This window comes from Chironomus tepperi, unplaced genomic scaffold (assembly GCF_022539635.2).
Source record: "Chironomus tepperi strain 1889 unplaced genomic scaffold, CSIRO-AGI_Ctep_v1 contig_309, whole genome shotgun sequence".
Taxonomy (NCBI): Eukaryota; Metazoa; Arthropoda; class Insecta; order Diptera; family Chironomidae; genus Chironomus; species Chironomus tepperi.
This window is the reverse complement of record NW_027226431.1, coordinates 3,159,824-3,181,350: the sequence shown is the minus strand read 5'-3', so window position 1 is coordinate 3,181,350 and position 21,527 is coordinate 3,159,824. Positions and strand designations below refer to the sequence as shown.

The window sequence follows — 21,527 nt, the reverse complement described above, 5'->3', positions numbered from 1 at the left end:
CACGTGTTCACTAATTTGAAATTTTTTCAGTTATAATTCTAATTCAAATAATGCGCACTCATTCACTAATTTGATTTTGATTGTTAGATTTTTATTGTGGATAATACGCATCTGATAAAATCTATTTTATGTTTTATTTCAGATAGTACGCATTCATCAACTAATTTGAAAATATTTTGACCGTTATATTTTTCATTTCAGATAATACGCATTAAATCACTTATTCCAGCATGCTCTTTTACTTTCTATAACTCATTGTATATGAATACGCCATTCACCTCAACATTGAAAATGCTACCTGCCTTAAATCGAAATATAAATCCTTTGTCTACTAATCAAATGCTATGATCGATTCGTTATGAGTCTGATGTTTAGATAACATGTAATCATGTTCCACTGTCATGTACTCTTTCTTTTCCTGCAACCTATAGCTTTGATAATGAAAATTTCAATATATTCATGCCGTTCCATTACATTACATTTTTTTGCTTTGCTCTTTTGAACGGAAACAACAAAAAAAAAAGGAAAAATTGATATTGCAATTTTGATTTCAAGGTAGCCAGGCTTTACTTTACATCATAATCCAAAGAAATTGTATAAGTATCAATAACTCTTTATTTCCTGAATGTCAAACAATTGCCAAATGTTTGTTGTTTACGATAAATGTCAAAAATTTTATTTCCATACTTCCGTAGGTATTTACATAAAAATAAATAAAATGAACAGTCTTTGTAAGCGAGTTGATACCTAATGTGACTACTTATCAGAGATTTAATCGAACCATGTTGGTACTCTATATGTCCAATTATTACTTTGAACGATCGTCAATTTTGGGCCGTAATAAGGTATTACGTAGTTAGAGCCATCAGCAGGTCCAACAATTTGAGATGCAACTGGAAAGAGATTCAGGATTATTAATAATCACAACATCCAGAACTTAGAACTTACTTAATATGACGTCGATTAATTGTCCTAAGAACATGAATCCTAATGTGAATAACTTAAAACATCCAATAGCTGGATATCCTAAATAAAATCTATCGATACCAAACATGCCGAGGAAAATCGATAGAATCAGAGCAACGTCAAAGTGCTTTCCATTTCTATTATTAGAGGACATAAAAATGAATATAAATTTATTTGGCAATAAACATGATTGATGCTTACGTGTATTCACATGGAATGGAACTATAAAATGTATTATTTGATGAATCCTCACATATTATGCCTTCACTTGCTATACACCGAACTTTTGCAGTTCCTTCTTTTGTACATCCTCTAATACTCTGTGTATTTTTATCGATATAATCATATGACGAGTCTGGATCTGGACAGATAAACTGCCCGATACGTAGTTTTGAACAATCAGTGGCAGATTCTAAGGCTATTGGACAGGATAAAACTATTATTAACAATATCACTTTCTTGTCCATTGTTTATGTTTTTAGCACATATTCTGAACGAATGTGATATAGGCTAAACTTTGTCGGTCTAGTCGTGAAAAATGCCCATATTCAATGATTCCCCACATTTGGGGATTCTCAATCATTGAAACCCAAAAATTTTCAATTCAAATATTTTATTACCGTTTATTTCCTTAATACTAAATATTTAATAACACTACTAAATATCAAAGACTGGGATAAATATTACATTATTATTTTGGTATGAGATTATATATATCAGCCTTAAGCATCAGCTTCTTCATCGGCACTTTCAACAAGCATTCTAACGTCAACTTGTTCTACATCAAAAATCACAAAGGATATTTCTGGATGTTCAAATTGGATGAACTTAAATTCATCAGTAAATGATAAAATATAGAAACTAAAAATTGTAGCGACAATCCATTCGCTAACTGATGAAGCTACATGATAGCGCCAGCCTCCATCACTAGGATACCAATGTCTTGGATCTGTTCCTTCGAACAGAATATGTGAAATTATACCACAAATGGCAACAATAAAGAAGAAAATCGTGCAAAATACTGACAAAATGATTCGATATAAAGCTCTCTTTACTGAGACGAATGGCTCAAGTCTATGTGATATGATGGTTTGGTACCAAAAGTATAGAGTTCCCATGCCAAAACTAAAATGAGATAAAATATTATTTTTAGGCACTTATTATATAGAATCCAGTTAACTTACGCAGAAAAAGCTCCTACATAGTGCATCGGACGTACATTCGTTTCCTGGAAATTAGCAACAATACTAATTCCATAACATGATACTAATCCGACGTAAAGACTGCGTTTATTTATTTTATCAACAAGTTCCTTTAATGATTCATGATGATCCGTAACGTGAATTATCTGCCTATAACGGATGTAAATCGTCAATCCCACTACAAAGGAAAATTGCAATTTGAATTACATCATTTGATGCAGAAAAATCAATTATTTTCCATACGTAAAACACATCCAGTATTTATTAATTGCCCGAAAATGCACGATTCAGGTGAATAAGTTGCTGAATCCGATATGTAAGGAACATCTGGAACTACATGATTTTGAAGAACTGAAGCGATGTACCTGAAAATAAAAGATGCATTTAATGACTTTTAAGGTACAAAATTGCACAAATTGCGTCTCACGTTATTATAAATGTTAGTTGAAATAATAGGAAGCAACTTATTGGCAATAAATAAATTTTAGACATATTTCTACTGAATCTTATCACTTCAATCCTATGACTAATTCATTTCACTGAATTTTCTTCAATTTTAGTTCACAAAAAAATTTCAAGTAGTACACAGAGACAATGAATCACTTATTTTACAATAACAAATAGCAGCCAAACAACAATTAATGATGGTTGGGGAATATCCACAGCTGACTTTTGTATGTTTTTAGCGCATTTTCGTAAAAAGGTGGTTGATGTAATACACTTTGTACGGTCAGTGAACTAGATGATTGGATTACTTGGATCTAGTTCTAAAGATAAGGAAAAATGCCTAAATTCCATTGGATAATGTATTAAGTCTCAGAAACTTTCTTTTAGACTTGTCTTGTGATTCTGAAAATGACTACTGGATCTTGCTATTTTGGGTTTTTAAGTATTATGGATCTTTCTGGATCTTGTATTTGTGTTTCTAGATGTGACTCGTATCCTTAAAACTATTCGTATACTCGATATAATAAATTACTGCATTAAATGCGCTGAAGTCACTCCATCAACTTTTAAAATTGTTTATTTATACCGGAAAATAACATGAGATAAAAGATTAATTTAACAACAAAATGCCACTTAACATCAATATTGGATTACTAGGTCACGTAGATTCTGGTAAAACGAGCTTATCAAAAATATTGTCGAATATTTCCAGCACAGCTGCGTTTGATAAAAATCCTCAAAGTAAAGAAAGAGGTAAGTTGAATATTTTTGGACACTTGTTAAGTCTGATATGAAGCTTAGGAAGCTTTCAACTGAGTTCCAGAGTTGAAAATATCCAGTTCAATGCCTTATTAATTCTAAAATACTTACAGGAATCACACTCGATCTTGGATTTTCAGCTTTATCAATTGATGCACCAGAAAGGCTGAAAGAAAAGACAGATGGATTGATTCTAACATTCGTTGATTGTCCAGGACATAATTCCTTAATAAGGACAATTATTGGAGGGAATTTAATTATTGACATGATGATTTTAGTGGTTGACATCCAGAAAGGATTTGAGCCACAGACAGGAGAGTGCCTTATTCTCGGTGAGATCAATAAGAAGCCAATGATTGTTGTGCTTAATAAAATAGACATGATTGAGGAGAGTAAGAGAGATACAGCAATAGAGAAAATGACTAAAAAGGTATCAAAAACATTAGAACCGACAATATTTAAAGGGACTAAAACCATTCCAGTGTCTGCAGTTAAAAATATTAATATTGATAAATTAATAGAATCAATTAAGGAGGAAGCATGCAAGTTGGAACTAAGAAGACCCAATGACGCTTCATTTTTATTCGCATTTGACCACTGTTTCTCAATTAAAGGATCAGGAACAATTTTGAGTGGAACTGTCTTACAAGGAACCATAAAGATAAATGACAGCATAGAAATCCCAAGCCTCAAAATGGATAGAAAAATCAAAAGCATGCAAATGTTCAAAAAACCAATCGAAAAAGCAATTTCCGGTGATCGTGTTGGAATTTGTATCACAAATTTTGATTCTAAATTATTAGAACGTGGATTAATTTGCAATAAAGGAACCGTCGAGACATCGTACGCAACAGTCATAAAATTAAATCGCATCAAATATTTCAAACGTGACATCAAGTCAAAAACCAAATTTCATTGTTCAATTGGTCACGAAACAGTCATGGCAACAATCATAATATTCTCAAATAATATCAATGAATTTGATTTTGGGTCTGAATATCAGTATGAAGACATGATAATTGAGAATGATGAGGATAATAGACACTACTTTGCACTTATTGAGTTCGAACATCCTGTACTGATTTATGATGACATGTTGTTGATAGCATCTAAATTGGATACAGAACAGACGAATGTCTGTCGACTTGCATTTTATGGAAATATCCTCGTTAAAAATTCATCAATTGACAAGAACAGTCACGAAAGCTTCCTCCAGAGACTTAAGATTTATAAGGAAAAGTCAAGAGAAGGAAATGTTCAGCGACTTGTTAACGACTATGAAATTATTGTGATTAATCTATTCAAAAAGGAAACAGACAGGTCGAAATTCGAGAGAATGAAATGTAAATTATCAACAGGTGAAGTTGGCATCATTTCAGGTTCTTTTGGCCAATCGTCAAAAGTGAAAGTACAATTTTCAAGTCCTCTGAGTCAGACGACAATTGATTCCATCAAGAGCTCGAAAAGTGACATTAAAGTTCATCTGTCATTCAAGAAATTTATATTCGATAAGAATCATCGAATGGTTCAATAAATAAATGTTGCTGGTGGGGGTTGTGCATATATGATGTCCAGGAATTTGTTGGATACTGAGCTTTTTGAATGTAGCAGTAACAGTGTCACTGAGGTCAGTGCATCATTGTCATTAAGGTCAGTGCAACAGTATCATTAAGGTCAGTGCAACAGTGTCACTGAGATCAGAGCAACAGTGTCACTGACCTTAGTGTAACAATGTCACTGACCTCAGTGTAACAGTGTCACTGACCTCAATGCAACAGTGTCACTGATCTCAGTATGTTAGTGCAACAGTGTCACTGACGTTAATGAGATCATAGATATTAATAAGAATTATCTAGCATTTGTTTTCGCCATATTTGAGTATATGACAGCCAAAAAGCTTCAAATAAGACATCGCTTATGAACGACTCCCGATATTGAATTTTAAATTTTATCAAATTATCGACTTTTTATTATATTTCATCATTTTTCATCTCAATAAATTACATTACAATTGTGGAATGATGGGGAAACTATGAAGAAAATTATTGTTTCATGTTTCAGAGATATATCTTGAAATTTGATAATTTTAAAAAATATTATTGACATCCATCTATTTTTTTTATATTGGGGAAATAAATATCATTCTTATTTATGTACTGTAAGTATGTCTTTTTTTTGTTAGTTAAGAAAATAAATAATATTGTTTAATAATAGAAAGGAAACAAGAAATATTTAATAAAATTTGGCTGATATTGCAGTGTTGTTGGTATTATATTTCATGTATAAATATCTCTTCTATTTTGTTGATTTCATTCTATTAACGATAGTGGATTTTTTTCATTTATATGCAATATAATCTTTATACTTAAGGGGTGAAAGTCTTTAATTTTAATCAATTTTATTGAATTGACTGTCATTTAACGGCTTTTTTGAATTTTGAATTAATCGCAGGATTTTCCCTTTAGAGCGAATTCAAATTTTGAAATTTTACTGACTGTTAATAATTTAAATCTCATTTTACCGTTACTTTTTAAGATTTTAGATGGTAAGAAATTCAAATCTTTTTTGACCGTTAAAAATTCAAATTCATCTTGATAGATATAATAAAATTGACCAGAAATTAAAGATTTTCACCCCAAAAAGTCCATATAATTTTATTAAGTTTGACTAGAATAATAATTTTTGATTAATTATTTTAAACATTTAAAATATAGTTATCTGAATAGGTAAGTTTACTGTGTGTACGTGTCTTTTATGTGTAACCATTTGACATTCTTAGGAAGATAATTGTATTAATTTATCATAAATTTGTATCTACAAAAAGAAAAAGTTATTAATTATTTAAATTTGAAGGAAATAAATATTGCATAAAGTAGAATTAGGTTAATTAAATTTAAATTCCGAAATCCATCTAATTACTGTTCCACATTTGAGGACCTACAAAAATAGTTTTTTTTTTCTATATCATAAATTTTTTATGCTTCATGTTTTTCCTTATCATTTACAGAAAATCCCAAAAAAAGAAGAGAAATACAAATTTTTTAGATTCAATCATTATTATTATGTACACACACGAAAGTAATCATGCACACGTCTTATTCACTCTTCTTTTTTAATTAAAATTTTTATTATAAAAATCATAAAACAAAACCTGAACAGCATTAAATTTGATGTGACAAGTTTTTCTCATGCTTGACAGTCGTCTTGGCTCGGAAATAACATAGATAATTGCCGTACCAAATGTTCATGCTGTTGACATAAATTAGAGGTTTTCCTAAGAAGAAAGTTTCCACTGAAAAGCTGGCTTAAAATTCATTAAAATTTATCTTGTCTAATAAGTATAAAATTTATAGTCCAAAATCCAGCACATCCAGTAATCAATGTTGTTAATTGTGTGCCTAAAATGCATAGAAACACTCAAACCGCATGCAACGTACGATTTTGGTTCATCATCATAACCCTTCCAAGTCTTGCACAATGTCATTCCAAAGTCGTACACAGCACACGATTTCAAACCAATTAAAAACACTGTTTACTTAGATTACATTCTTCTCTAATCAATAACATTCATAAATGTCCTTATGATGATTTTTGGACGACTATTAATCCATAGGATCATTTTCAAGAGTGAATTAACTTTCACGTTTTAACTTAAAATCATTAAAATTGTGTTATTTAGAGCCAATATTCACCGTAAGTTTCACATTCATGCTTTTCTTTTTTTAATTAATAAATACACAAGTCATGCCTTACAAACAGGCAGCACATCAAAACATTTCACTTTTCATGTCCAGTTTTTCAATTAGTTGAGATCAAAATATCGTAAACTTTGTGTATTTTTAGTCAGCCAATTTAAAGAATAATGAAGAGTATTATCACAACTATTAGCAAGACGCTGAGGAATGCAATTGTCATCCACTGGCGTCTATCGTTGTTTGATAAATGTAGCACTTTTCCAACTTTCTTCATTGTTGCGTCAAGTTTTGAGTCAGTTGCATCCAGTTCATTTCCAAATTCGTCGAGCATGCTGCAAAAATTGTGAAAGTAAGAAGAAAATGTCACAGATTAGTCTAAGAAATGAAAATTTTCAATTGTTTTTTAACGAATTTTCAGAATTTGAATTTAATAATGTTAGAGCGAATTCAAATTTTGAAAATTTTTAAACCGTTAAAGTTTCATTATTTTTGTTTTTAAAGCTAATTGCATACTGAGCACTACAATAATGCAAAATATCCCTTCTACATGTCACTTACACAGCTTGCTCGTCAATTTCCACTCCAATTTGTCGACTGACGGTTTTGAGTGTTCCTATCGAGTCACTTAGGACGTCAAGCTGTTCATCTTGTGATTGCAGCATTCTTTGTTGAATCGAGACAGTTTCTCCAAGGAATGGACTCTCGCCGTTAAAATTTCCATGATGATTGGGACTGTCATTAATATTCTCGAGCTTTTTGTATTTGGTACCATGATGTCGTGCAGCTGCCATAGTGCTCATCAAATTGTTTCCAATTGAGTTATTTAAATTATTATTACAATTATTACTGTTTGTATTATTGACTGTGGCTGTATTTATTGGCGATGGATCGTCAAGTAATGGTTGAATCGCTGTTATATCCTTATCACGATTTTTTAAGATGCTAATTTTATCTTTCATAGACTTGATCTCATTTTTTGTAGCATTTATAAAGTGCCGTCGCTGATTAAGTTCCTGTAAGTCAACTTTTTGCTTTGGATTCTTTTCAGCAATAGCAATTGTATCCTCTAAGTCCTCTAAATCCCATTCAATGGACCTTAATGAGTTCCTTAATTCTGTTGTCGTATATTCAAGATCTGTTGGATCGCTCGTATCGTTCTGAAGCTCGCGATATCGCAAAAACAGTCCACGAGTTTTATTTAGTCCTTTAAAAACTTCACTGCAAAATAATTGTACACGATATAAATTTCAGTGAAGATACACAAAAAAAGCCAAGGTAATCACAAAATAAACTTTTTTTAAAAAATAAGACTTTCCCGATTACAGCAGGAAAGGAAAAATCAATAATTTTTTTAGATGAAAAAATAAAAAAAAATCTGCAAATAAAAAAAGATAAAAATAACCAATGAAATGATAAATAATCTAGGTATATCCAATATTCCGGCCTTACACTTCACATTTTAAATATAAATCCGCAGAAGAATTCATCACAAATGGTACGGAAATTTAGAAAAAATTAAAATTTTATCAAGATTATCAGATTCACAACATTTTACCCACTTATTATCGGTAAACATAAGATTTGCCCACTATTCGCAGTTATTATTGCCCAATTGTGGGTCATTTGAAAAAAATAAAATTTTAAATTTTTTGTGGCAGTTATTTTTATTTCACATTGGAATCCTTTCCTAACTGACGAGATGTTAATTTAGATTAACGCGATTTTTTGACTTTTTACTGCATCGAATAGACTTGTCCTAATTATTTTAGACAAAAAATACTGAATTCAAGTACCGTAGCCATCAAGTTCAAATTTTGAACTTTAATTTGAATTTTGATTTTTCGTTACTTTTTAAATTTAAAATTTCCGTTAATTGTAGTTTAATTTAAATTGTTATTTAAACGATTTTTTTTCCTTACGTGTCATCCATCATGATGGTCAATGTATACATCCTTATGTTAGAAAGAAATATTAAGTTCTGAGATTTTTCGATGATTATGCAAAACAAAAGTTTTAATTAATTTCAAAGACTACTTAAACTACAATAAAATTTAACAGCAACATGACACGAGTTTCTTCAGCAAAAAATTGACATTCTCTCAAAAAAGAGACTCTAATAGTCAATTTAATACAGTTTAAGACATAAAAAGATTTACACATAATTGCATAGACTTTATCTTAAGCATCTCACGATTATGTGATTTATCTTCCATCATAAAATTATCTATCTCACTAGTTTCACGACTTCGACAACGATTTTCTCATCCAACAAGTACAAAAAAAAGTGATTAATAGTGCCATAAACTTTCCCATCTTTCAATCTTTTTGCCATTGGTCGTGTGAGATTATTTAAGCAATAAGAACTTGAGATCATACATTATGAAAATTTATGGAAAATTCATTTGTGGATGGAAAAACGTAGATTTTTCTTATGACCGAGAAACTACATCAAATTTAACCAACATGATATTTTTTTGGGGATTTTTTTCATTCATTTACATACATGAAGTCATATGAAGGAAGAAACATATTCATATGGTAATGAATGTGTTGAATATGAAGTGGTTAATGAAAATATAAAAAAAAAAAAGTTTTCCCATTTCTTCTTCCTTCCTGCTTTTTCAATTTTCACATGAAAATATGTGTGGTCTTGCATTAATAACTTCTGGTCAGAATTATTTTTATGCTTTCTGTGGTTGATGCCTTTAATTTATTTTTAATTTTGTGGATGTAGTTCATAAAATCTGATAACACTTTTATAGCCTTTCATTGGAAGTAATTATTGGCATTTCACTATGCTTGATACCTTTTGTGCCACAAGATAGACACAATCAAATTACTGCTTTTTATTTGCTTTTTAACCAAGGCAGGATACAGTCTGGCGGAAAGATAATTTCCTATCGTAAAAAATACTTTTTGAGTAGTTGGTCTTTGTGGAACGATTTATTGCTTAATTCTAGCCTCAAAGACACTTGCCAATTTGCAAGTCAAAGGTTGCATGAAGATTGGCAATAAAATAAGGTGATGTCAAAATTCTGATGAACTATTTCCCCTCGATATTGGCTGGATTTTAAAGATTTTCTTGCCAGCTTCCAACACGTAAGAAATTCTAAAAAATTCATTCCGACTGCAAGGATACTGGTTTAAAGAACATTGTAGAGTCGATTTGAACTTGTTTATAAAATGCCAACGGTTTTTTCATATTCAAATAATATGAGCATGCAACCCCCTTTTTATGGCTGTTAGTCCCCTCAATAGAAAATAATAATAACAATAATAATACTTTACAATCTTCAAACAACAAAACCATTACTTCTAGACAATTATTATTTAACCCGATAGAGACTTTTAAGTTCCTTCATTTACAAGTTATAGAAGTAATGCCATTAGATCGGTCAAGAATCACATCTTTGGCACACTTTTGGATCAATAATTCAAGTTAACAACCCCAAATTATCAACAAACATCTGCAAAACAGCTGAGTCGCCCTTTAATTTAAAATCTGAATAGCCAATCGCAGCATCTGCTGTGCCTTTTGCCAAACTTGCATTGCCAAATTTTATTTCAATTAAGTTATCCTCTCGAGCATAAATTTTTCTTTTATTCACTTTTCCTATCTACTTCAATATTCTCTTATTTGGCACTTTAGTCCTGTAATTGCTATGGTTTTTGCATCTTATCGGATGTACGTAACGAGCATTTTCCTTTTTACAAAAACTTAACTTTGCCTTGATATTAAATGAGGAAAATTTGGATAAAAAGTTTTCATCTAAGCTGCTCAAAAGACATCCAATGCATCTTTGAAAATAGCAATCACATAATTGAATCTTGGTAAAGAAACTTCGTCACAGAAACTTTAAATTTAATAAAATCAAAAAAGGTTTTTTGCAGATTGACCTGAATCAAAATATTGTCAATAATGAATTTAACTCATAATATTGTTCCAATGACTTAATAAGGGGTCACCTTCCTTGTTTGAGGATAAAGTTATTTCTTCTTTATTTGCATAAAATATAAGTCTGTGAACTTTTCTGTTTGAGCTTTATGCTTTCATTGTAGAAGGCAGGGTTGTTGAACAGGTGTGTTGAGGGTTGGCATTGGACTATGTTTTGGATGGTTGTGATGAATCTGGATGAAAGCTGTGGAGTATTTAGAATAACAATTGAGGAACAACATATCAAAGTCCTTAAGGCCTCATTTTGACAGAAAGCTTTAAATAGGTTAAGGTTCTATGGTGGCACCATGACGGCTGATTTCGATCCATTTAGCGCACAGAACGATATTAATCGTAGTGTGCTGCTCGGAGTGTTTATTCATCTACGATCTAAATAACAGCACTATTGAATATGCTTTTACTAGAGATTCCAGATATAAAAGGTAAACATCAACCCTGACAGGAGCTTATATAAAAAGGAAGGAAACGTATCAAAGCTACAGAAAACTAAAGAAATTTCAATGTAGCAAGAGAGCAAAAACTTAGAAGAATGAATACTAATAGTTGAAAATGCTTATTATCCTAGTCATATGCAAGTGAAATGAAAAATCGTGAATAGATCATGGAGCATGGAAGCATATTATGTATGCCTTGAATTTTAATAAGACATACAATCCATATTCCCGAATTTAAAACAATAGAAAATGTAGTAAATTAAAATTTTGGTACTTTGAGTAATTCATGCTGTCATCCCAGTACCATTTCGTGTACAAATAATTCATGAAAGAAGATTTAATGAACTCATAACAACATATTTAAATATTCATTTCTAATGAACCCTTACTACTTCCATAATTTATTACGTATGTGTCACATTAAATAAATTTATATGATAGGAACGTGCAAAACATAATTTTTTACTTAGAGATGCATATAGGTGGGAGTTTGTTGAAATTTTTATGTCTGTCAGTAGGTGTTGTAATGCCGTTTGAAGTATTTTCATATTTAAAACTGGATATTTAATTAAAATTACTGATGTATGTTTATGAAAAATACCTAACGACTTTTAAAAATTTAAATAAAGACTCCGAAAATTTTCTGTTTAATATTCAAAAAAATAATTTCCGTCAAAAATTTACAAATTTTTCTTCAATTTCAAAGCTTTAAATTTTAATTCTTTTTGCAAAATCTAGGTTGAAATGAGTTCATTTTCAAAACTTAAATTCCATGCAAATTAACACAAAAGGTGTTGTATTTATTCCACTAATAACTTAGAGCTGTTAACATCTTTAATTGCAAGCTTTTTCTAGCTTTTACATGCAAATTTAGTGCTTCAAAATGTATATAAACAACTTAGCAATGCTCCTTTAGAGAAGCTCTCATCTACGTGATTCATTTTACATCCACTTTATGATTTCCCTTTGCAACCATGAAGAGGATGTAGATATGTTTACAATTTAAATGGTACTAAATGCATGTAGTGCTTAAATTGACATCTTACTTGAAATTGTTATTTGGATTCAATGTCATAAAAACATTTGTGTACAAGACACACCAATCGATTGAAAAATTTCTATTGAATTGCTCGTTGTTTGCTGTCCCTTTGAGAGATTTATTGCTGAATTTTATTACGTCACTAAATATACTTCTGGGAAAACACACATCAACATCCTTCTCTCCAAACCTATCTAATATATAAAATAATGTAAAAAATAAATTGATAAAGAACAAGAAAAGCTCAAACAAGAGATTATAGCCGATCAATTCATCATTATAAAAACATCATTATTCATTTGTTTTCTTTGTTAAGTAAGGAATTGCCAGACATTCTTAATACCTAAAAGGATGTGTATATTGTTTAGCTGAAGAAGTCTCTTGAAGTGGGTGGAATATAGACAGTTTTATAACCGACTATTAAGCGGATTTTATTGAACTTTAATTGCATTTGCTCATATAAACTTAGTAACCTAGAATTATTATTTAATGTGCACTTGGAAAGATAGACGGAAAATAGACTCTTCGTCTATGACTAATAGAATCTTCAATAATTCAATGCTGTTAAAGGATGAGTTCAGCTATACTTATCAATATTTAATGATTTTTAAAAATCTTCTTAAAGAAAAGCTTTATGCTAAACAATTTAAATCATAATACAGAAAGCGATTGTATTAATTTGAAAAATTTTAAAAATGGAACTCAATTTTCAAAAAATTCAAAAAATAAACTCTACAAAGTAACTATCAAAAGTGATCAAAAAATTTCTAAGTAGAAAAATGCCTTTAACTTTAAATTACTGAGTGTGAATTTCTAAACGGCCATGCCCATCTTCAATAATTCAATGCTGTTAAAGGATGAGTTCAGCTATACTTATCAATATTATGTTTTTTAAAAATTCTTACAGAAAAGCGTTAAAAGTTTCAGAAAGCTGGATTGATTTGAAAGATTCAAAAGCTCAATTTTCAAAAATCTCAAAACTATCACAAAAAAAGGCTTGTTCACAAGCTCAATTTTAAATAAATTCAAAATTTTTCCAAAAAAAAGCTCTCAAAAAGCTCAATTACTTGAAAGTTTCAATTTAAAATTGTCGAAAAGTCAAAAACTAAATTTTTAAGCCTCAAAACTTTCAAAACGCTCATTTACTTTGAAAGTTTTAATTTTTTATAACATTTTCAAAGAGTTAATTTGTTTCGAAAAATTTAATTTTTTCAAAAAGTTCAAATTTAAAGAAATGAAATCTTTAAAAACTTTTTCAAAAAAGCAGAACTTTATGGTAATAAATTACAATCTCATTCCAATTCCAAGTTATATCAATTGCCAAGTCATCAGCTATTCATAACAACAGTTCTGTCACAATACGACCAGTTTTGACAAGCAATTTACTAGAATTTCAAATTATTATCCATCATAAAATAATTCAATGTATTCCCAACAGCTGCTATCACTAGAAAAAATCCTTCAAAACTCACTCAACTCTTCTATTCTTTGAATTGAATCGAGTACGAACAAAAAATGCCATTGATATTCCTTAGATCATGAAAGTATCATAAGTATTCACTTACAAAACATGTCACAAATCGTCATACCCGCACATACAAACACAGTGTCTGTATAATGCAAAAATAGTTTATAAAATCATGAAGCTTAAGAGAAAAAAATTTCTCCAAGTCATGTCTCAATATTTTTATGTTATTCCCACGACTCAAACACTGAATTCTCAATACGGAAAAACGAAAGGCTTCATGATCCATCATGATATAATATGCTTAAAACATCTTGAAGATATTTCCTTTGGTATGTAAAGTATTTGATGCTTTCAAAATATTTTCTCCCATCTTCTTCTTCTTCCTCCCATTCATCCTTTATGCTGACAATCATACTTCTCATCTTCGCATCCTTCATTCATCTTGAATCAAGCTTTGTGTCACTACATGAGGAATATCTTACCTATATATTTTTTTTGGTATGTAGAACAATTTATTTAAAGGGATTTTGGTAATGCCTTTAAGAAAATTATGTAAAGTACAACCACAATTGCGGTTCTGTATTGAATGTCAAGCATTTAATTTTATGCTAAATAACATAATCCCATTAATCAAAAAAAGAGAATTTCTTCCTTATCAATTGTTGTTATTCATTCATGATCAACAGGTGGTTCGTGTGTCAAAACATTCAATGTTTAATGTTTCAATGTTTCATCAAACAATCGAGAAAAAGGTGTTAAAACATTCAACATTTTCTTTCCGTTGTTGTGTGGAAAATGAAATTTTTCGTATTTTTTTTCTTTCTTTTTTTTTTATCAGAGCAAAAAATTTTCTCAGTTTTGAAAAAAATTCCTCAGTCATTCATTAGATCGCATCGCGTATTGTACGGTCTACAGTTAGTTGAAGAGAAAAAAAATAAATTATTTATTGATATTTATGTAGTTTTATTTTTCTGTGAATATATTGTGATCCTTATAAAATATTTATGTTTATGGAAATTAGTTAAGCCTTAAAAAAAAATTCAAAAATTGGAGGAATTTGCTCTCGTGATGACATATCAAGTGTGTGTCAAAATAAATATGATAATTAATCACTCATAATGTCCCATAAATATTGAGACTTATTATTTAGTCGAAAGATCTAATAAATCATCATTAATGGACTGGAAATGAATTAAAATGAAAAGAAGTTCTCGTGGGAAATAAAAATCTGGTGAAACTTAATTCCTTGTTTGTGCTCTTGACTCAGTCAAAAAGAAAGTTTTTTTTGCTTATTTAAAGATAAAAAAAATAAATGAAAAATTATCACAAGCGAGTTCAAATGGCAGAGATTTTTTTCTGTAAATTTACCGTCTTGACTCATAAATCAGCTAGTCAAAAAAATGTCAAATGCTGAAAATTTAGTACTTTGTGTTGAAAATTTACCATCTTTAAATTAAAATTTTGTTGGTTTTTCACACCCGAGGTGTAACAACTTTATGGAAGAACTTTATGCCATAAATCATATAACGATTCTGAAGAAGAAATGCAACAGTTGAGGATTCAATTTTTTGATCGGCTTTGATTGTAAATTTGTGATTTTTTTGGAGCTTTTAAATTCTGCTTATTCAGCATGAAATTTTGAAAGTGATATTTAATAGTATGGGAGGTCACAGCATGACTTAATACATTTTTTGAATTTGTTAAATTTCAATTTTCAATGTGTTTATAATTGTTTAAAATTGATGAAAATTCTGTGTTGATTCAGATTTTTTTGGATTTCAAATGGATAATTCTTACTTATTTACATCCTGGAACCACTCTCCGATTTGGAACTTAGGTTTACAAAAGTCTACATTGTTCAAATCAATTACTGGCCACATCACAAAACATCCAGTTCAAGTAATTCTAATCAATTCTAAATACTTTCATTGACTTAATCAGATCTAAACGCACTTAAAGCCTTTTCAATTGAACTTAACACAAATCAATTTCGAGTCGAGTAAAAATAATTGAATTTAAATTTATTCGTCTTTCCTTTCTTTTAAATTGTGCAACAATATTTCCGGAACAGTTAAACTTGTCATTTCCAAGTGGACAGCTTGACATAATGGCCAGTAATTAAATGCAGTCGTCTAATGACACGTATTATGGCACGTTCAGGAGAAAATGCCATTAATCGACCGTAGGTCTAGGCATTAAATAGACATTCTGTCGAGTTGTAAACTTTGGATAAGTTTCTTAATTTGTTTTGCTTTGAATTCTATATTTTATATTTTTCAGTCATATGGATATCACTCGGAGGTGGCTTCCATTTGGTTTTAATAAAAGAGCTTTTTGTGGAGCCTTCCTCATTTGTGTCACTCGAGATTGACGATGTCATGATGATTTTACGTCATATGACTGTCATTTGTGGTTATGTTGTGAGCTCGAATGTGCATTAAAAAAATTGAAATTTAAAGCCTCAATTACAAAGTTTAAATAGTGGTTTCACTGAAAGACCAAAAGCAATATATTCATCAAAATTGAAAATTTAAATATATTCAACTGCCTTCCTATCAATTTAATTTTTAAATTAAATTTCAAAAATAAGAGTTTGAAGCTTCTGTTTTCAATTTTTTTGTTTTTTCATATTTCACCAAAATTTTAACTACAGAATGTCAGGATGTCTCAAATTCTCGATAGAGTAATGCCCTAGAAAATTAATTAAAATTGATAATCTATACGAGACGAAATAATAAAAAGAATTCTTAATATGTTCAACATAAAGAAAATAATAAGATTTAAAGCGGATTTAAAAGTTAATTTGCAGACAGTCATGTTTGCTGTCTAATTAGCAAAAACCCTAATTAATATAATAAGCCCGCATGATAATTTTCAAGTAAGATTTAAGATACAAATTCGAGGATTAATTTTCTCAACATTAAAAATTCCATCGATGGATTCAATTTAAAGCTAGTCATAAAATATTCTTTTGAGCTTAAAAACTCATCATTGACAAAAAATTCCAACAGAAATAAGGTGAAATTAAATTATTTTTCAATCACTGTACGTGAAGCATACTTTATATTATTAAGGATTTATTTTGTCCTTGTGTTCGCGATGAGTTATAGGAAATTGAGAAGTTTATAAAATTTTCCAACAAGACTTTTTTTTGGATGTTCAAAAAATTTTGTAAAGGAAGAAGAAAATACGTAAATTTTTTATGAGCTTATGAGACATGTTGAGATTCAATTTATTGTCAGAAAACATCCGATTATATTGTATTTGATTTTTTTTTCGACAAAAAATGAGATGCAATTTGAAGAATATTGTGAAAATATGCAGAAAAACTGGAGCTGTTTATTCAGCAAATAAGGATTCATCGTATTCATAAATCTCGAATTGAAAATGTATTTTTTGTGTATTTATGTTCCTGAATTCGTATAAACTCACATAATATTTGATAAAGTTTTCACATTTAGTTTATTATTTTTGATTAAATCCATATTCAGGATGACTTTAAAGTGAACAGCTTCACAACATTTTTGCATAAGTTTATCATCAATTTTGATATTTTTAAATCCTTTTTTTATGATTTAACTTGGATTCAACTTGGATTTGAGATTAAAACTAGATATGGAAGCTTAGTTACTTAGTTTAAGAACACTGCAACATCCATTAATGGAAGTTTTGATTATCTTGTTCTTCGAGTTGAACAAAAAACTTCTTCATTTTGAAAGGGTTGTTGAGAAAAAGTTAGTCCAGTGTTTCTCAACCTTGCAACAGTGCAACAAAGTAAATTGAACATCAATTTCAACATTTTGATTGTAACTTATGTTGAATTGATTTCTACATTAGTCCAAAATACTGAGATCAGTTTTGCTTTTATTAGTAAAATTTCTAAATTTTCTCAAAAAACAATCTAAATTTGAAATTTTTGAATTTTTCGAGGCACAACTGAGTTTGTTCAACAGCACACCAGCGTACTGCTACACGCTACTTGAAATACACTGCTCTAACCCGTGTAAGACATCATAACAAAATAATACCCTAAACCCTTACAAAAGAAAATCATCGAAGTAAAAACTCAACAATAATAAGTTTTTATTTACTCAAAATCCAAAATGCACAAGCAACAGATTGAACGAATGAAATTAAACCTTCTTTCCAAGAATCACAACAAATTTAAGGACAATCAAAAAGATATTCTTACAGACATACAAATCCTTGATTATAATTGTCATTCCATAACATGCTGAGGGCGAAAAGATTCTTAATAAAAAGAGAGAGAAGAAAAGAAAGAAATAAAATCTGTGCGTGTGTAGATTTAATTTTCTTCTTATACGTTCATAGAACGGCAGAGATATCATCATAGAGGTGAAAAAGTTAAATGATTTATAACGCGCTCTGCATTTCTCTCTTCTATTCCCCATCTATATAATACAATAATCTTATTACAAATATTCTTCTTGTTATATCCCTTTTGGAGTATAAAAGCCTTTCTAAGATTCTTATCTAGGGTAGGAAACTACTTAAATTACAAGTCATCATTCTTCTTAGCATTTTCATCAAGGAAAAAGAATTTTCATCAAAGTTTTTTAACAATTCTTCATCTTGTTTTATAGTTTCTCTTTCTCTACATCTTACACATTGCTTCAGATTATCGCAAACGTTGCGTAAAATTTCATTAGGCACCGACAAAATCATCGTCTGAGCTAACATAAGGACGAAAAAATTGCTTACACTTTGATTTATGTATCCAAAACTTATTCAACCACTTGAAATAAATCGATTTAAAGTTTTAACCCAGTCTTCTACGTATTTGTGAGCGTGCGAATTATCTCTAATGTTTGTGTAAGCTCGTCAATTTTTCATGATTCTTGTGTTGATTTGCGTGATGAAAAGTTTTGTTTTTTTTTCTTTAGTTTTGTTGTAAGGCTTTAAAGTGGAAGGGTGGAGAAATGTTGACTTAATGTTAGGGCAGAGCTCGAAGTTGGCTGAATTTAAGTCGACTTAAGTCGACTCGGACTTTATGAAAAATGGCGGAACTCGACTTATTTTATTCAAGTTGACTCGAGTCGACTTGACTTGCTCGAATTCGAGCTTTAGTCGATTGTACTTAACTTCGAGTTCTGAGCTTTCAATTAGCAACAATTCTAAACAAACTTCGCAGGAAGCACATTTCTGGATTTTTTTCTGTCATAAACTCAAGCAACACAATGCGGCGTATCACATATTTCCTGGAAAAAATAAGGCAAAATAAATCTTCCGAATAACTTTGAGTTTGATTGTTAAGTACAATTTCGTCTTGTTTTCGTAACAAAATCCTTCAAAATTCTTTCCAAATTGATGCGATGGAGTTTGTTTGTCTTTTAAGGTTTAGATTTTCAACTTTTACCTTATTTCCAAGTTTCAAAAGTTTATAGAGTCACTACAAATCTAGTAATTTTTATTTTCATTAGAGTCTAGATCATGCCTAGACTGTCTTTTGACATTTGATCGAAAATCAATATTAAATGTTCTTGATACCCAGACCAAAACTTCTTGCTTTTGAGATTTGTTGAGACCGAGATTCCCGGAAATTCCCTTAAAATCTCTCTTGCGGTTTAAAATAGTTCCTGATTTATATTGAACTTGACAACTCAAAAATTTCCACAAAATTTGTCAAAAAAATTTTCAGAACAATTTGACAAAGTATCAGATTTCCTCCATAAATCCCCAATAAATCACCAAAAGACACAAGACAATTCACGCCGATAAAAGAATTTCCACGAAATATTTCCAACTCTCGTCATGACACTTTTATTCGCTTTATGCTGTCACATTTAATTTTTGTAAGAGTATCTCAAAATAAAATTTATTCGATCTAAAAAAGCATAGGCATAGAATTAAGTCTCTCATACTTTTCCTTATTAATTTTTCACTCTTCTTTATTGTTGAGCTTTAAAAACCGATAAGAATAACAAGAAGACATGAAAATTTTTTTCTTTAAACGTGATTAAAATGCTGAAAGGCGAAATAAGTTGATTGATTGTTGGGAAGTAAGTCTAAGGCTGAGTTATCACATCATAAAGAGAGTAAAATCATTTGTTAACTTTAGCTTTACGTAAATTCCCGTAATCATCTACAAGAATGACTTTACAATGACATTTTTTGCTCCATGCCTATAAAGAAGTATGTATCTCTCCACAATTTACGATCCCCACATTTTTCTGTCCTTTTTTAATGCGATTTATTTTCCTCATTTTTTATTATGATACTCATACACGTCAATACATTGGCAATGATTATCATTATACTCTATGGAAACTTTTTTGAGTCGCTTGGTGATAAGGGAGGTCGAGCTTTATATTTTATTATTCAATATAGGGGATACATATTGAGGGAAAAAAAGAGAGCAAGAGGACGAAAATAATAAAAAGCTTATTACTACAGGAGCATCTGAGAGGATCATGAGAATAAAAAGGAAATTTTAATAGGGGCAAATGCCCATGCTAATTACAGACGAAATGATAAGGATGAATCATATTTTCAAAAAATATTCATGAAATGCTCATTTCGGGGGTTGTTTGTAGAGTGCGTAATAAATTTTATAAAAGCTCATGCTAATTGCAAGATTAAACATTCATTTTGGTTGTTATTTCCCGAGCGACACAAATGAAGCCACAAAATTATAAAAGCACCGTTAAATCTTTTTTATTGACATCAAATGGAAGCCGTCTCCGAATGGCTTGTCCTTCTTCATTTTTGGACTCTTGCAATAAATTTAGCCCATTTTGTGTGACGTGAATACCACGAATTGATGGTCACGAGTGTGACCTAAAACAACCAAAAAGCACTCAATTCATGCTTTACTTTCCCTTGACTTGGGATCGAACTTAGATCGTCAACTTATAATGCCGATACTCTGTTTACTCGACCATCGCTGCTAACCAGAGTCAAAAGAACTTCAAGAATCTGGATTATACAAGTCAAAACAGACGCCTCTAATGCTGTTCAAAAGGACAAAGGGTCTTCTACAATGTAGTCCTGCTAAGTCGAGTCTTATACCCATTTTCTCTTGATAAATTATGGGAACCTAGTAAGACTAAGGTTTAATATATTCTGGAAGAACTAATGATCTGATCCTATACCCTTCAGGTTGAAATACACATAGAAATCCCCTTGGAGATCAAACCTAGAGAGGTTGAATCCCTTCTTAAAACGATACATCACCCTCCAATTCATAAAGAAACTTCAAGATAGTCTCTTCTTTCGATTTATGTACAAAACATTCAAAACATCCCCTTATTAATAATTTCAAGCTTTTCCTTGATTTTTCTGTATGAATAAAATTAATTTTATGTTTTTAGAACGACAGCTTTTTTTTTTTTTTTTGCTTTGAGCATCTGAATTTATTATTCATTTTTTAACCCTCATAAGTATATTAATTGCATTACCGCTGTCAAAAAAGACGGTAAATTTTTACTTCTTGCTTTCCAGGCATTATATGTTAACAACCCATAAAAGCGGTTTTGTGGCTTTTTAATAAAATTTTCTTCTGGCCCTAATACGCATTAATTGAATTTGAGTTTGGGAACAAA

General features: G+C 30.3%; 5 protein-coding genes across 6 annotated transcripts in view; 2 read left to right on the top strand and 3 right to left on the bottom strand.

The window, feature by feature from the left end:
- Window positions 1-646: 646 nt before the first annotated feature.
- Window positions 647-1,456, bottom strand: bisc (TM2 domain-containing protein 1 biscotti). The gene is made up of 3 exons (XM_070643336.1): window positions 1,168-1,456; window positions 949-1,103; window positions 647-893 (listed from the first exon to the last, which is right to left on the bottom strand). The coding sequence occupies exons 1-3, from the start codon at window positions 1,431-1,433 to the stop codon at window positions 772-774; spliced, it is 543 nt and encodes a 180-aa protein (XP_070499437.1). The 5' UTR covers window positions 1,434-1,456; the 3' UTR covers window positions 647-771.
- A 106-nt stretch (window positions 1,457-1,562) lies between these two features.
- LOC139092707 (DNA damage-regulated autophagy modulator protein 2) lies at window positions 1,563-2,799 on the bottom strand. Its single transcript, XM_070643224.1, has 4 exons — window positions 2,596-2,799; window positions 2,412-2,533; window positions 2,151-2,346; window positions 1,563-2,091 (listed from the first exon to the last, which is right to left on the bottom strand). Exons 1-4 carry the CDS (start codon window positions 2,658-2,660, stop codon window positions 1,689-1,691), a joined length of 786 nt encoding a protein of 261 aa, XP_070499325.1. The 5' UTR covers window positions 2,661-2,799; the 3' UTR covers window positions 1,563-1,688.
- A 378-nt stretch (window positions 2,800-3,177) lies between these two features.
- On the top strand, window positions 3,178-5,497 carry eEFSec (eukaryotic translation elongation factor, selenocysteine-specific). Its single transcript, XM_070643277.1, has 2 exons — window positions 3,178-3,368; window positions 3,488-5,497. The coding sequence occupies exons 1-2, from the start codon at window positions 3,242-3,244 to the stop codon at window positions 4,906-4,908; spliced, it is 1,548 nt and encodes a 515-aa protein (XP_070499378.1). The 5' UTR covers window positions 3,178-3,241; the 3' UTR covers window positions 4,909-5,497.
- On the bottom strand, window positions 5,379-8,634 carry Syx6 (Syntaxin 6). Its single transcript, XM_070643278.1, has 3 exons — window positions 8,519-8,634; window positions 7,628-8,287; window positions 5,379-7,401 (listed from the first exon to the last, which is right to left on the bottom strand). Exons 1-3 carry the CDS (start codon window positions 8,554-8,556, stop codon window positions 7,227-7,229), a joined length of 873 nt encoding a protein of 290 aa, XP_070499379.1. The 5' UTR covers window positions 8,557-8,634; the 3' UTR covers window positions 5,379-7,226.
- A 6,242-nt stretch (window positions 8,635-14,876) lies between these two features.
- The window catches only part of CCHa1-R (CCHamide-1 receptor), a 39,702-nt gene continuing 33,051 nt past the window's right edge, over window positions 14,877-21,527 (top strand). For both annotated transcript variants that reach the window (XM_070643247.1, XM_070643249.1), the window contains exon 1: window positions 14,877-15,047. The gene's annotated coding sequence lies outside the window, so the exon portion shown is untranslated. The remainder of the gene's footprint in view (window positions 15,048-21,527) is intronic.

Coding starts and splice junctions, on each gene's coding strand:
- bisc (XM_070643336.1), bottom strand. CDS start 1,433: ATGGACAAGAAAGTGATATTGTTAATAATAGTTTTATCCTGTCCAATA. Junction 1,104..1,167: donor TCCATTCCATGTGAATACAC/GTAAGCATCAAT, acceptor CTCTAATAATAG/AAATGGAAAGCACTTTGACG. Junction 894..948: donor ATTAATCGACGTCATATTAA/GTAAGTTCTAAG, acceptor ATCTCTTTCCAG/TTGCATCTCAAATTGTTGGA.
- LOC139092707 (XM_070643224.1), bottom strand. CDS start 2,660: ATGTCTAAAATTTATTTATTGCCAATAAGTTGCTTCCTATTATTTCAA. Junction 2,534..2,595: donor CAACTAACATTTATAATAAC/GTGAGACGCAAT, acceptor TTTTATTTTCAG/GTACATCGCTTCAGTTCTTC. Junction 2,347..2,411: donor AAATACTGGATGTGTTTTAC/GTATGGAAAATA, acceptor TTTCCTTTGTAG/TGGGATTGACGATTTACATC.
- Syx6 (XM_070643278.1), bottom strand. CDS start 8,556: ATGAATTCTTCTGCGGATTTATATTTAAAATGTGAAGT. Junction 8,288..8,518: donor TTATATTTAAAATGTGAAGT/GTAAGGCCGGAA, acceptor ATTATTTTGCAG/TGAAGTTTTTAAAGGACTAA. Junction 7,402..7,627: donor GAAATTGACGAGCAAGCTGT/GTAAGTGACATG, acceptor CAATTTTTGCAG/CATGCTCGACGAATTTGGAA.
- eEFSec (XM_070643277.1), top strand. CDS start 3,242: ATGCCACTTAACATCAATATTGGATTACTAGGTCACGTAGATTCTGGT. Junction 3,369..3,487: donor TCCTCAAAGTAAAGAAAGAG/GTAAGTTGAATA, acceptor AAATACTTACAG/GAATCACACTCGATCTTGGA.